At 44.1% G+C, this 14,792-nt stretch overlaps 1 protein-coding gene across 3 annotated transcripts in view; it reads left to right on the top strand.

Annotated features, from left to right (window-relative positions):
- Positions 1–14,792, top strand: part of LOC116782292 (alpha-2-macroglobulin-like protein 1) — a 29,293-nt gene that overhangs the window by 9,273 nt on the left and 5,228 nt on the right. Inside the window, exons 13-30 of one of the 3 annotated variants that reach the window (XM_032678727.1) lie at positions 719–952; positions 1,843–1,906; positions 2,300–2,445; positions 3,012–3,158; positions 4,335–4,508; positions 5,541–5,646; positions 6,180–6,309; positions 6,404–6,629; positions 6,836–6,962; positions 7,103–7,224; positions 7,383–7,434; positions 7,751–7,834; positions 8,429–8,605; positions 9,856–9,937; positions 10,035–10,191; positions 11,504–11,578; positions 12,326–12,479; positions 14,251–14,429. In XM_032678727.1, coding sequence (XP_032534618.1) covers positions 719–952; positions 1,843–1,906; positions 2,300–2,445; positions 3,012–3,158; positions 4,335–4,508; positions 5,541–5,646; positions 6,180–6,309; positions 6,404–6,629; positions 6,836–6,962; positions 7,103–7,224; positions 7,383–7,434; positions 7,751–7,834; positions 8,429–8,605; positions 9,856–9,937; positions 10,035–10,191; positions 11,504–11,578; positions 12,326–12,479; positions 14,251–14,429 — 2,436 coding nt within the window. Of the gene's footprint in view, positions 1–718; positions 953–1,842; positions 1,907–2,299; positions 2,446–3,011; positions 3,159–4,334; positions 4,509–5,540; positions 5,647–6,179; positions 6,310–6,403; positions 6,630–6,835; positions 6,963–7,102; positions 7,225–7,382; positions 7,435–7,750; positions 7,835–8,428; positions 8,606–9,855; positions 9,938–10,034; positions 10,192–11,503; positions 11,579–12,325; positions 12,480–14,247; positions 14,430–14,792 lie in introns of all 3 variants that reach the window. The other 2 variants (XM_032678726.1, XM_032678728.1) reach the window with 2 other exon arrangements.

Raw genomic sequence — 14,792 nt, 5'->3', positions numbered from 1 at the left:
GATTCATGCCCAAGTAGTATGATCTCCCAGTGCCATCCATTTCTCAGACGCTGCAATTATTGTTCCAAATCTTTTTCCCTGAGACCTCAGTCTATCCAGGGCGAGGTTCTCTAATTTTGGTTAGGAAGGATTTGGTGATCAGAGGTTTTGTAATCTAAAATATGGTGTGACTCTTGGGGATGGTCGTGTGCAGGGCTAGGAGCTGGACTTGATGATCCTTGTGGGTCCATTCCAACTCATCATATTCTGTGATTCTGTGAAAATGTAGCTTTCTGTCCTCAGGGAACGTGAGGATAGGATCTAGTTCTTGTTACTAGGCTCACGGCCATTGTCCACAGAGCCTTATGTTATCTGCAGAGAAGTAGAGCTTCCCCATGAAAAAGCTCCTTTAGTGCTTGGGCTTCAGGATATCTGAGCAGAAAGACAAACTGAAAACAGGGGAGCTGTGCTGGGGTTTAAATCTGGTGTGGGATGTGTCCCCATGAAAAGATAAAGGAGGAAAAATCAGATTGTGGTCAAATCTACTAGACTCAATTTTTACTAAGGCTTTGTAAGAGAAAGTCTCGGACTTTAAAATCATACTTAAACAAAATATCATTCTAAGAATACAGGTATGTGGTCTGCCATCAGCTCAGGTGATAACAGTGTTCCAGCAGGCATACAAGTTCCCTTGCATCACTTGATAATAATTGCCAACTCATATTTTTGTGCTTGGAAGGGTACCTACATCCTTGAAAATCATGATAAGCAAGATTCTTCTGAAAGCTACACAGGACTTGAGGATAGCTTACACTGGCTGAAACCTTTCTACTCTGAGAGCAACAGTTTCCTTGAGATCAAGGCCAAGAATGATGTGATGCCCTGTGATCAAGAGCAGGAAGTGCAAGTGGATTATATACTTGACCGGAGTAAACTCAGATCTGAAGATGACCACATTGATTTCTACTATTTGGTGAGCACAGAAAACAGCTGATTCTCAGGGCAAGATTATGCTTACTGGCATTTTTCCCTTTTCACACAGCACAGAGATACTCAAAGGAAAGGTTAAGCTACTCCAAGACCAGTGTAAGTCAGTTTGTGAGTTCTGTCCTGGCCAAACCTCCATCTGCTTTCCAGTTCCTGAACCTATTCCTAGCCCCCAGCTGCTTTACTTTGTTATCAGTGCCTTGTCCTAAGCTTGGGTGATAGATGCCTACCATTCACCCTATTTTCTCTTGAGTTCACATGGGTTGCAGTGGAGGACCAGTCTGGTTTCTGCCTAGCAGGTATGACCCAGACATCCATCAGTGTCTAGAGCAATCTGTCTGTGAACTAAGAGGCAACCTCTGGGACAGCTGACATACCCTGGCCTGTGTATTTACAGGAAAAGGCTTGAAAGGCCCTTGTGCAGGGCCTTGATGCACACCGGAGGTATGTAATAATGTTGTAATGAAGTCCACTTCCGAGAAGCTGAGTCCAAAGCAAGAGTGTGACTACAGCCTAGCTGAGAGGTTATGAGTATCTTGGTTACTGAACTGTACTAATTCGTACAATCAAAAAGTACTCTATCCTAGTAATGCAAACATCAGAGTTCACTGGGTCTTAAGAGTAGCTGCTTATAGCTTCAGAAATACCTCTGGCTTTGCAAGCAGCCATGCCTTCTCATTGCCTAACCAATTTCTCTCAAGTCCTATACAGCTATACTATAACCATCTCTGCTGCAGAGCTCTCGAAGTCATGACCTGCCAGAGGAACTTCTGTGGCAACATCTGTCAGACTTCATTCTCTCTTTTTGTGTTCTTTTCACACTCTTCTCATGCTCTCAGAATTCACTCTTGAATGGTGCTTCTCTTTGCTCTTCAGGTGATAGCAAAAGGCAAGATCCTTTTCAGCAGAGAGAAGAAGGTGCCAATTACCCAGCATGAGAGTGAGTAAAAGCATGTGAAGTGCCTCATAACACACCCCAGAAAACTGACCGCTCTCTAGTGACTATATCTGCAGATGTTATTCTTATCCACAGGTGGGAAATGTTGGACTGAGTTCTTAGTGGTGGTTCACATCATCAGACCAACACAATCTCCTCTTAGTTCAGTGTCTTTCTAGCAACTGTCCTCCTCCTGTCTAATGACTTTGCTGCTAGTTTGTACCTTAGGAGAAGATGTGAGTCAAATAAATGGCTGGCATCCTGGCTTTATTGTTAATCTGTGACAGTGTCTATGTGGGGTGTTATCTCCTCTTTTGATTCTTAATGTGTATCCTACCCCAATGAGCAGATTGAATTGGATATTTTCCCTCCCTTCCTTGTTGCTATCTTGTGCAGATTTGCAGGGCTCCTTCTCATTGCCTCTGACTATTGGCAATGACTTCCTGCCTGACATCAAGCTTCTAGTGTACGCAGTCTTCTCAGATGGAGAGGTGGTGGCTGATGTGGAACAGTTTGAACTAGAAAAGTGCTTTAGGCACAAGGTGAGTAGAAATCACACAAGGAGTGTGACAGCATCATTGGCGTACTCTGGTCTGCTGTGGCTCCTGGTAGTGTTTTGTCCTAATCCAAATGGTGTAAAGTGGGTATATGCAAAAACAGATGCCTAGTATTTTTGGCTGGGAGACAACAGGCAACCTCCTTCTTCCCTGAATTCCTAGTCCTGCTCTCCACAACAGTGACTGGCAAGCTTTGTTCAAGGAGTAAACCAGGTCCCCTTGGACTCTATTTTCTCCTCCCACTCCTTATTACTGACTTGGGAACACAGTGTTGCCCATGTTCTCCCTAACACAGAAGAGAAGCCTGTCTGCTTAGCTCTCTGTGGTGGTTTTGGATCAGAGTGTAGTGGATGCGTGGTGGTAGAGGAATTCTGGCTAGGGCTGTGTGCACTGCAGCCTGTTTAATCTTCCCAGTGGATTTTTAGGTGGGCCTCTCTTAGCATCCCCCTTCCCTACCTTATTCTCTGTCTTTCCGTCTGCTAACCAGACATATAAAAGTCACAGGATCCCACTCTCCAGTGCTAAGCCCTCAGACCTATATTCTTTTGCAGGTGGCACTGGAATTCTCACAGAAGGAGGAAGTTCCGGGATCAAAAGTTGGACTGAACATCAAGGCTGCTCCAGGGTCCTTGTGCTCTGTTCGAGCTGTTGACAAAAGTGTCCTCCTGAAGAATAACTATACCCTCACAGCAGACAGCGTGAGTGCAGCCAACCATCACCAATCCCTTAATGCCTGCCTGTCTTCTGTCTCCATGCATGGGCAGGAGGAAGCCCATAGTACGTCCCAGGACATAGCTGCAGTGCTAGGTGGCTGCCCTGCCATTCCCCCTCTTTGGCCTCTTTTGAGCAGTTATGTGATGATCATGTTCCTCATCCATCAGCCCTGCACTCTGGGCCTCTGCCTGAAGAGTGGTGGATGCTACATGGCACTGCAGGGGTAGGCAGGGAGAACAGCTTTGAAGAGATGCTGGTGCTTTCCACTTGTCTCTCTATTCTTCCATCTTGCACCAGTCAGTGGGGCTAAGCCTTTGAAATGGAATTTTAGCCAGTAGGGTCCTTCTATCCCTCTATCCCACTGCCCCAACCACTGCTGAATTGACATGTGACAGATCAAGCTGAGGACCTAAACAGATAGAGGCAGCACAAAATGGCTGGTGAAAAGTGGTCAGGATTTTGCCAACAACCAGGTGCATTCGGAGAATCTAGAAGGATTGGAGGAGCTTACCTTAAAGCAGCTGTGTGTTTCAGAGGAGTGAATTAAAAACTTAGAGCACAGATGCTGCAAAAATTGAAAATCCTAACATAATTCCACAATGTATACCAGAGATAATAAAACAGGTATATGCCTCATGGAAAGTTGTAAGTTAAATTATGAAACTCCAGACTGTTACAAAGAAGCCTCACCAAATCCAGGGGGACGCGCTGCGCCTGTAAATAGGGCCTACAGTGTGATCTGGTGTTCCATTTTATAGGGATGCTGTTCTTGAGCATTTGCATCATCTACTTAACAGGTCTATGAAGTAGTAATCTTTAAATCTGTAAGTCAGATGTGCTAACGCCTTGTGCTCAGACTGAATCGTGCATTTTTATCCTAATTTTGCACCCTAGAGTTGAAAGGCTTGAACTGTCTTGCAGACTAAAAGCTACTTGTCTACACCCACTCCTTGGGTATATGTCCTTTAGTATATATTATCCTATATATATATATATATCTCCAGTCCTTTATATTGTCCTTTAGTATAAGCTGGGCCAGTGTCACCTTCCTCAACTGCAAAGCTTTACAAAATGTAGTAGAGGGCTACAGTCCAAATATTTGACCCATACACATGCTTGTTGGCCAGCTCCTTTTGAAGACCTCTGTTTTTCCATTGCAGTTGTATAATGAGGTCTTTGAAGACAGTTTCACAATTGGAGGACGAGGGTTCCCTTATCGCTTGGAAGACTTTGAGGGATACCCTTGTCTGCCCCAGCAGCCCAGTCCCCTCAAAAAGGCTCGGATGGGTGCACCGTGGTACCAAAGTGAGGCTGATGTCTTTAATCTGTTTAAGGTGAGTGTGTGCACTGCCTCTAAACTTTTCCTGAGCTAGTGATTTCCAATATTCTATCCTGAATGCCTACAAGAATTTACTTTTAGCAAACTTCAGCTGCCCCAACTTTCATTGCTACAAGTCATCTGTTACTTGTAGTGTAGTGTAGCCAGCACTCATTTGGGGACTATGGGGAAAGATGAGTAAGCATAGTGCAAACCACCTGATTAAAGAAAGACAGCATAAAAATGAACAAATTTAGTTTAGGCTACCATAACTACAAAGGGGGAGTTGCAAGAACATAGCAGTAATACCTGAGCACCTCACTGTATTTTGACTGATCACCATTTGGCTACTATTTTATTTACAAACTACTTTACTCTGTGTTTCATTGAGTCTCTTCTTAGTTATCCTCAAAGCAGTTTTAATAAAAAGAAGTCTTCCACAATTTGGCTTTATAGCTATTTTGTTGAGACAAACAACAAAATAAACTAATCTGCTAACAGTCATGATAGTCAGAAAAGTGTTAAGGTGTCTGCTAACTGAAATCCAAGAAGTGCTGCTTCTGACAGAACACTTTTTAAAAAAATATATACAAGTAGAAGCACCTCAAAACAGCAGAAGAGGGTAACAACACACTGAAAACAACCCAACATGTAGTCTGACTTGCATGGGCTTCTCAAGCTGACAGAACTCTACCTTAAAAATACAGACCCTGGTCCTCCCAAAAGGCCTATTGCTGTGCTGTCTACTAGATGCTTACTCCTAGACTATGTCTCATTGTTAGGGTTAGGCATATGTAGTACAGATCTAGCTGAAATTTACTGGCATGAGAAGTAATAATTAGTCCCAGTATTCCTCAGAAAGCTGGTTTCCATTCCTCATGCTGTGGTCAGAGTCTGAGCCTGTAAATTTATGGATATAAACAAGCAGCATTTAAAAGTGTTTCAGCTGTCACCAGCCCCTGTATGATATCTATGATCATGAGATAGTTTCAACATTCCTTATTCCCTTTTATTTATCATTGATTTACTCTCTTTACTATTTTCCCAGAAATTGCGCATGAAAATAGTAACCAATACTAGAATCAAGAAACCAGTTTCCTGTGTGCTACCAGACTTTGAGAAAAAGACACTTGTTATGAAAAATCATATTGTTGGTAAGGAACAGACATGTCCATCTTCTTGACTAAAGGAGCTCTCCTCTCCCAGTTCTGGCCAGCCTGCTGCTGAGACAACTGACTTTCATCCTGCTGTATTTCTTGTTTGTGTATGAGAGCAACAAAGCCCGTGTCCATTTCAATGGACCTGATTTATAAATCACATATAAAAGCTCAAATCTCCGTGCTTTATTGGTGCCCCTGTTTTCAGTGTTTTTCATATAAAATGTAGTGTGCTCTCCACCAGCAGTTTCACATATTATTTAAGAGTGTGACTCCATTTTAGCATGCTGTCTCCCCCTGGATCCAGACCAAATTTGAATCTGTCAGACTGAGTCTCAGGCTAAACTCCATCCAACTCTGTCTCCCTAATGCTCTGTTCCCCAAAGATATACACAGTGTGTCATGTTCTCATTGAAACACCAACCCTGTCCACTCTTGTTCTGTGTCACAAAGCATTTGTGGTTTGTGTTAGATTGCCTGTAAATGAAGAACTAATTTCAACTGTAGGTATATATATGTTGTTTTCTGAAGTACCACTTGCTTTCTAGCTGACAGTCTTGCTACCCGTGCTGATTCTGAACCTCACTCTGATGACAAGAAGAAGTCAAAACCACGGACGCTTTTCCCAGAGACCTGGATTTGGGATTTGGTCTCTGTTGGGTTGGTAACAGCCTCTATCTGCCTTCCCCAGAGACATTCCTGGAGTATTCTGACTGCTTCTAATCAAGTTCTCCTCTTCTGCTTCCTGCTGTAGGGGCAGTGGGCATGCATCTCTCCAGGTTGCTGTACCTGACACCATCACGGAATGGAATGCCAACACCTTCTGTGTTGGTGATACTGGCTTTGGTTTCTCGCCTCTGACCACTCTTAGGGTCTTCCAGCCCTTCTTTGTGGATCTGTCACTGCCATACTCTGTGATCCAAGGAGAGACTTTCAGCCTAAAAGCCACTGTCTTTAACTACCTCAAGGACTGTATGCAGGTGAGTTCCTCCAAGTGAGTTCCCCCAATTACATGGCCTCTGTTGGAACAAAAACTTGAGTCCAAAGGCAAGCTATGATGTTTTCTGGAGCCCTACATACTGGCCATAAAGCACTCACATTTTGTGACCCAAGTTATTTGCTCCTTTGTGTAGTACCTGTTACTAAAACTATTCCAATGTCTGCTTGTACATCCAACCATACTCAGATCCGCACCACCCTCACAGAGACTCCAGAACTAAAGGTGGATGCCTGTCCAAGCTGCCAGTTCACCAGCTGCCTCTGTGCCAATGAAGCAAAAACCTTTGTGTGGAATGTGACAGCCACCAGGCTGGGTGAGGTTGGGCAGAGGGATGTGTGGCAGCCGGTGGGAGGAGGGGTGGAATTTGCCTGTGTCTGCATGTCTGGACCTAATGCTTGTGCATACAGCTGTCTGCTTCAAGTGCTCAGCAATGTGCCTCTGTGCTCTCTGCAGGCAAAGTGAATGTCAGTGTAAGCAGCGTGGCAGAAGATTCACAGAATCTGTGTGGTAACACAGTTGTTGTCACACCTTTGCAAGGAGGGAGAGACACAGTGATAAAACCTCTACTTGTGAAGGTTAGTCACATCTCAGGGTGGAGAATCCCTGGAGACAGTGCTTTGTCCCCTGGGGCAGTTGGCAAGATGCTAAGAGGAAGTTTAGCCTCTTCTTTTTGGAAAGCAGAAAAACTTGCTAAGACATGGTGACTTCCTTTCTTGTCTTTCTCCATCTGCAGCCAGGAGGGGTCCTACAAGAGAAGACCCAAAATGCCTTTCTCTGCCCTTCAGGTAGGGGACAAAAATCTCTAACTGCTATTGTTCATGAGAGCAGGATGGAAGGGACAGGGCTACTGCAAATCTCAAAGGTGGGGCAAATTTGTCGAAGAAGCACTGGTGGTACCATCCCTGCCTGGGATAACAACCACTGTAATTTGTCCATGTCTTTCTTTTACCTGGCAAAGTTTCCTGTATTGAGGCATTTGTTTGCAAGTCTTGGCTGCTGTGACTCAATGTCACATTAAGCCTCACCTGGCTCTCCTTGGATGTTATACTTGTGTGTGATGCTGCTTCTCTGGGATAATTTTCTGGGTTCTGCCTTCCTCAGATAACACCGTCTCTGAAGAGTTCTCTCTGCCTCTGCCTGCAGAAGTGCTGGAGGGATCTGGCCGAGCCACTTTCTCTGTGATTGGTGAGAAAGGCTATCCCTGATCTTGGGTCCCCAGTGAGAAAAGCCTGCACAATGCTTTGGCCTTACTGATCCCTCGACCCCACTCCTCATGAGATTATCTGTAATGGGTGTGATGTTGGCCTCAGAAATGTGGATCAAGTAATCTTTTCCATATTTATTCCTCCCATATGGAATGATTCTAGGTGATCCCCAAGTGGCTGAAGGAGAAGGCACAAAATGGGGTATCGCCTCTGACTTCTGTCACTGCCATCCACCTAAGTGAACCAAAACCATCCCTGCAGATTTCCACCTAGTTTACCTGTGTAATTCCTTTCCCTCCTTGGTACCCACTAGGGAATGTCAGCTCTCTTCACCTTTCTTTGGACCCCCTCAAGCTTCACATTCCCTTCCTCTTTCCAGAACCATGGTGTCTTCCCTTTCTGTTCTGGTCTAGTCTGTGAGAGGGCACCATAAATCTCAATCATATCTGTTCAGTTAGGAACTGGCTCTTTTCTAGGATCCCAGTAGAGTTTAGAGAAGGCAGCAGTCCTTTCATTTCATACTGTTTAATGTCTGTGCTTTTCCTTTCTCCTGTGTCTCCATTTCAAATGTAAGGTGACATCATGGGTCCAGCCCTTCAAAATTTAGACCAACTGCTAAGCATGCCCTTTGGCTGTGGTGAACAGAATATGGTTCAGTTTGCACCAAACATCTTCATACTCCAGTACCTGAATAAGACTAAACAACTGAATGCAGAAATTAAAGATAAAGCACTGAAATTCCTGACAACAGGTAAACATTGTCCTTCCTTTTGCTGCAAAATGAAGCTTTTATAAATCAAGATTGTTGGGCACATGTCTGGTGGGAAGGTGAAGGGCAGGAATAGGAGCACTGCCAGAGCTGTTACAAAGGAAGGTATCGCAGAGAAAAAGGAAAATATCTCATGGAAAGAAAAGTGTGTTTCTGAAGAAAGCAGGATTTTTGTCTCTGCTGTAATTGAACTACTAAGTCTGCTTTTTTGAAAAGGGTGTGGGTAATTAATGATTTCCATCATTATGTGATGCATGTTTATTCCCTTATCAGTCCAAGGCTGACAGAAGTACCTTGTGGAAACAGGGCATCAGTGCTATTACATGGAATAACGAGTGGCCTTTCGGAATTGATAGGATTTCAGTAGCTTAGTGTTTTCCCATGTTTTAGGACACATATTTTAGGGGCGTGTCAATCCTGTCCAGTATAATCTGAATTTAATATAGTGCCAGTGTCTGTGTCTCATGTTGTAACATGTCTCACATTTCAGCCTGCCAGTCTACTTATCTTGCTATGCTGCAAGCTCAGCAGCTCCCCTGGATAGGATATGAATCCCTTTCTCTCGCCCTTTCTCTCTTCTACTATGAGCATGTACTGATATCTGGGAGAGGGAGACCTACCCAAGAGAACAGTGGCAGCAGAGAGGCAAAGCAGGGGGTAAACAATGCGGCCATGGAGAGGGTATAGGAGAGCAAACAGATGCAGACAGCATTCTGGCCTCAGAGTTTAAAGGCATGGCCTTGTTTCTTCCTGTACGTCCCATTAAAAGTGTTTTCTGGAGTCCCAAGAGGGCTAAAGGAAGTGCTGAAAAACAAACAGCATTTCATTTTGGTCCCCTCTAGGAAACGCCTTCCTCCCCACTCCTACTGCTCTTTTTATTCACAGCAAGGGCCTGTGAGGGCTCATTGGAGCATGGGGAGATATGAGGTAGCTGAGCATGTCACCATTCTGTAAAACAGCAGGGAATTTACCCACAGCACTTGCTCATAGCAGCTCCAGTAGTGTAGAGCAGCTGTATGGCACAGTTCAGTGCTGTGCAACTGCTTCTTGTCATGCTGTTGCTGTGGGATGCACGGGCAATTGTGGGGTGGTGGTGTGCTTGCCTCAATGTCTTTGACAGTAGGACCTGGTGAAGTCTCTTGTTGTGAAGCCATCTTCCCAAAGGAAGGATACAGTCTGAGATGCTAAAGGTCCTCACAGTGAGAGTGACATCCTGGCACCTGTTGTCATAGGTTACCAGCGTCAGCTGCTCTACAAACATGACGATGGCTCCTACAGCGCCTTTGGGAAAGGTGATGAACAGGGCAACACATGGTGAGTGACCAGAGCTGCTATTGTCATCATAAACCTATTGTCCTTGCTGGTTCATCTTCTGGCTGTGACATGAGATTCCTCTGTGCTCTGCTTACAGGCTGACAGCTTTTGTAGCCAGGTCCTTTGGACAAGCCAGCTCTTACATTTACATTGATAAGGATCACGTGCACAGTGCTCTGCTCTGGCTGCAGAAGCACCAGCTGCCCAGTGGCTGCTTTGAGAGTGTGGGGAAGCTCTTCAACAATGACTTGAAGGTATGGCTGCCAGACGTGGGAGTGAGAGTGAGAGCAGGAGGAACACAATGTGAGGCATGGGGTTGCTTCCCCCAGGCTCTTCCACTGTGCACAGTAGCACAAAGCAATGTCCCTATGGCATTTCCTCTGTGTGAGGTTTTAACCTCTGCTAGTCTTTCTTCATTTTTACTCTAGCCAAAAGACAACACAGCTAATTGTGCGAAGGCACTTCAAGGGTACAGGCAGAAGTATTTTTATATTTTAATGCTTCTCTAGAATACCCTGGCTGGATTCTCCCTCTTCTCATGCCTTACAATGCACAATACTCTATGTGCTCTAATATGGGATTCTCTGAAGACACAGTTGTCTCTCTGTCACCCAAAAAGTATGACTTCTCCTGGATTATGGCATCCCCCAAATGATCCTGCAGTGTAGCTGGGAATGCACCAAACTCCTGGTGTACATGTCCCAGTACTTAGGTACTGAACAACGCATATGCAGCATGGCAGTACTTGGGTTCATTGCATTTGTGAATAATCCAGACTGGTCAGATTACAAAATTGCCCGTATTAAATACAAGGCAGGCTTATGAAAGAAAACAGGCTGCCACTTTGGGAAAGCAAAGGGTTATGCTTTTTTTCTTAAAATATGGGTGCAGTGCAAAATAAAACCAGAGTGTACATGTAGACTATTCATCCTTGTCTGGCTTTCATTAATTTTGCAGCTTGAGCTTTCCATTTGAACTTTTTGGAATAGGCTTTGCACCCTGCCCGCCTTACGTTTCAAAGTTTTTGCTATTCAGTGTGAACAATGCTTCTTAGCATCTTAGCCCAATTTCCCCCACTTATTTTAGACTTAGTCTTGTCTCATGTCTGAGGATGCAAACAGAACTTCCACAAGAATTAATGTTCTCTGATGTGAAAAGAGGCTCCTGAAAGCCTGTTTAACACATATTAACCTGTAGCTTCTCATAGTCAGCTGAACTATAGGTAAACTTGCATAACTTCTTGTGTGCAAATCCTGCACACTTTGTTCAAGTGTACAGTTGTAACATATTTATTTTTAATAAAATATATGGCTTAACAGTTTGCTTCATGCCCCTGTTTGAGAAGGGATGCCTAGGCTGTATGCACAACACAGCTCCGAGACTGCCCTTAACACCAGACCTTCATGATATTCAGCAAGTGTCCTTGTTTCCTGTCCGAGAATGCCCAGAAGCATGCTGCTGTACTCCCTCAAATAGGTCATCCATAGGCAGTTTCAGTGGCCATACAATGACAGGCAAGCAGTTGTTGGGTTTCTACTTCTCTGATGATTATCTCTGTGCTTGCAGGGCGGTGTGGACGATACAATCTCATTAACAGCCTATATCACTGCTGCACTGGTGGAACTCCATCTGGAGAAAAATGTAAGTCACATCTGAACTCTTGCAGGGATTGGGAGCCTGCTCCACCATTCATTCCTTCCCTGGCCGGTGGCTTCAGGGAGAACCCAGCTTGAGGTGCTGAAAGGTTCTCTCGTTCCCACCTTTATACACAGTAAGCTCAATAGGAAATTTTGAACTCGGCAAGGAGTTCTTAATATAAATGGCCTGATTTGCAGCAAAGCAGAAGACTTGCTTTTCCCAGCTGATCTCAGGGGAAACAATTGTCTCTGAAAATGACAAAGGGCTTGGGGAAAGGCAATAGTGTTCATTAAACTAAAAAACTAAAGGAAAAAAAAAAGGCCCCCTTTCAGGTATGCAATGCCCTCCCCCCCCTCAAATAAAAGCAATGATCTACAAGATAAGTATAGACTGTTCTAGCAAAAAAGAACTGATATTCCAGGCTTAATGGTACAGTTCTAAAAACAACATCATACCCCTTCAGGGTCCAAGACCTACAACATGCAGGTTTGACGACTCTGATGCAGTGTGTTACTGGGTGCTTCCTACAGCTGGATTCTCTGTTATATTAGCAATCCCCTATCCCAGTGATGTGTCCAGTCACACCTTTGCTTTTGACCCACAGTGAGTGATGTTTTGTCCACTCTATGTTCCACAGCCCTGAGATAGATCCTAGCAATAAAGTAAATCAAATATGTATCTGGGATAGGTGTTCACAACAATGTTTAGTTTGATCAGAGGAAATTCACTTGGTTTGGGCTCCTTTTTCAGGACACCATGTTGGATAATGCCTTACATTGTCTTAAGAATGTAACACTTGATGAGACGAGCCTTTATGTCAAGGCTTTGATGGCTTATGTCTTCACGCTGAGTAAGGACATGGAGATGAGAGAGCAGCTTCTGGATATGCTAGAGAAGGAAACGGGTAGGTTGTTGCTGTTGAGAAGATTTTGAGTCCTAGAAATAACAACTGTGTTTAAGTTCTGATATCTGTAGCATTTAATTGCAGTGGTCTGGGAAATTTACCTATTCTGAAATAGGCTTTTGTGTCAGAAAATCATTATGTATTGAAGCTGTGAGAGCCTCTTTTTTTCTCAGACCCATGAAACAATTTCTAATCAAAAGCAACAGAGGTGATCCATGCTTAATTTGTGTGGTCAAAATGCTTACTTGAGCTGTGGTCCTCCTGTCATTCTTTAGCAATTCATACATAGTACAATAGATCTTGCAGAGGAAACTTGTCTCACCATGTTTTTTCAGGTGCTGGTCAGGGCACACACTTGAAGAATTCAAACCTTTTGACTGCTTTCCCATTGATTCTCTACTCAGCTCAGGGCCTTTGGGTGGATGCACCTTTATTGCTGTGCTACTGAGCTTTTTTTCTTCTTTTTGTGTCTTTAACTTGGGAAAAGGATGGGCTTCTGTCTTGAATGTGGATGCTGAGGTGGGAGGTTCAAAGCACTTAAGCCTATGGTTAAATAGTTGATAATGCTACTGGAGTTGGTTTAAGTTCCTCCCCACATTTGTCTGTCTGGCAGTATGGTGAACTACATTGGAGGCTGAAAAATAACACAGAGAAAAAGAGGGAGAGAGGATTTTTCAGTCTGATCAGCTACCACTGCAGAGTGCAGCTCACTGCATAGCCACTCAAGCTGCTAGCTGGTTTCACAGAACAGCTGGTGGGCAAACTGGAAGGAGTAGAATTGCACACACTGAATGCAATACTTGTCAGAGCTGCCTCTGTGATAATACATGTGGAACAAGGAAAGAACTTTCCCCTGTGATAAACATAATGCAGTAATGGAGGTCCTCCATAGAGAACCTGAATCTTTAGGCTGTTTTTATGCAAACAAGTGATTTAATGGTTCTTCTTTCAAAAGTGAAGTTTTTTTCTGAAAATAGACTTAGAATTTAAAAGCATTTAAGCTTTTCACACTTGTATCATTGCAGAATATGTCTACACTGGCACAATTAAGTTCAGTTCTTAGCTGAATTTTGATTAGCCCCCTACTATCACTGCAGCAAAATATTTGACCAGACTCAGATGTATTCAGTACTTCTGAGCTTGGACTTTAGGTGAGAGCCCAGCTCTTGCTTAAATTGTCCTAGCTTATGCACTGCATAGTGAGGATGCCAATGAAGTAAGTTGTGTAGTCTTATTCCTCCAGTAGCCTGCCAGCGATTCTCCCTCAAAGAGTGACCAGTTTTTGTACAATAGATACAAGTGACTGGAAATGAGTCCTAGAGTTTTTCAACACAGGGGGTCCTATTAGACTATGCTAGGTAAAAGCAGAAACAACAAAAATGCTGAAGCTCGGAGACATAGCTTTGAATATACACAGAGCTGAATAAGACTTGGAGTGTACTTTAAACAGAGAACCTGTGTTCAGAGTTCATCAGTTTCTAGGGGAATTGTTTCCTAGAGAAACAATTTGGTTGAGGATTTGGGGCCTGGATGTACCTGTGTTTTCAAAGGAAGAAATGGAGCCTATCATAGATGGCTGGCCCTTTCAAGGTAAAAAAAAAAAACCAAGGATGGATTGGTTTCAGCACTCTGAGGTGCCCCAGAAAGGCACTTGCATTTCTGATGCTGTACAGGAAACTGTCAGTCCTCAAAGAGTCTCAGCACAGGAGACGCTGATGTTCATAGGGATCTACAGTTCTTCTCTTTCACATATTTCTTCCCCCATCAGCAGAGCTCCTGACATCACATTCTGGTGGTGAAGAATCTTCTTCTATGATTGAGACAGTAGCCTACATTGTCCTGGCTCATGTCTCCAAACCAGACTCGTCACTCAATGAAGCATCAACGAGCAAGCTTGTGCGCTGGCTCAGTAGACAGAGAAATGGCTTTGGAGGATTTGCTTCCACACAGGTAATAAACCATGGAAAATCATGGGAGAAAGAGAGAGATGCTGTGGCTGGAGTGCTGTGCATAACTCTCATATGCATGTCACTCTAGATCCTTCACTGACAAATGTATATGAGCCCTGCTTGGAAAAGGGACTGCCATGGGGAAGCTCTTTTCTGTGTAGTGTAATTGGGATTACCCAGGGCCTGGGACTGCTAATCCCAGGGCTCAGAAGCTACCTTTTCCAGATAACAGAGGTCATTCTGCTCCCTGTGGCATAGACCTATACATTAATGGTATAGAGCCCATTTGTGTCAGAATGTGAATCCAGGCCATAAGGGCTGTGGTTCTCCCTGCAGTGCCTGAACTAGTGTGCTGGATCTTGTA

This window comes from Chiroxiphia lanceolata, chromosome 2, assembly GCF_009829145.1.
Source record: "Chiroxiphia lanceolata isolate bChiLan1 chromosome 2, bChiLan1.pri, whole genome shotgun sequence".
In the NCBI taxonomy this organism is placed as follows: Eukaryota; Metazoa; Chordata; class Aves; order Passeriformes; family Pipridae; genus Chiroxiphia; species Chiroxiphia lanceolata.
Note: the sequence above shows the minus strand (reverse complement) of the source record. Positions and strands in the feature narration are given on the sequence as shown.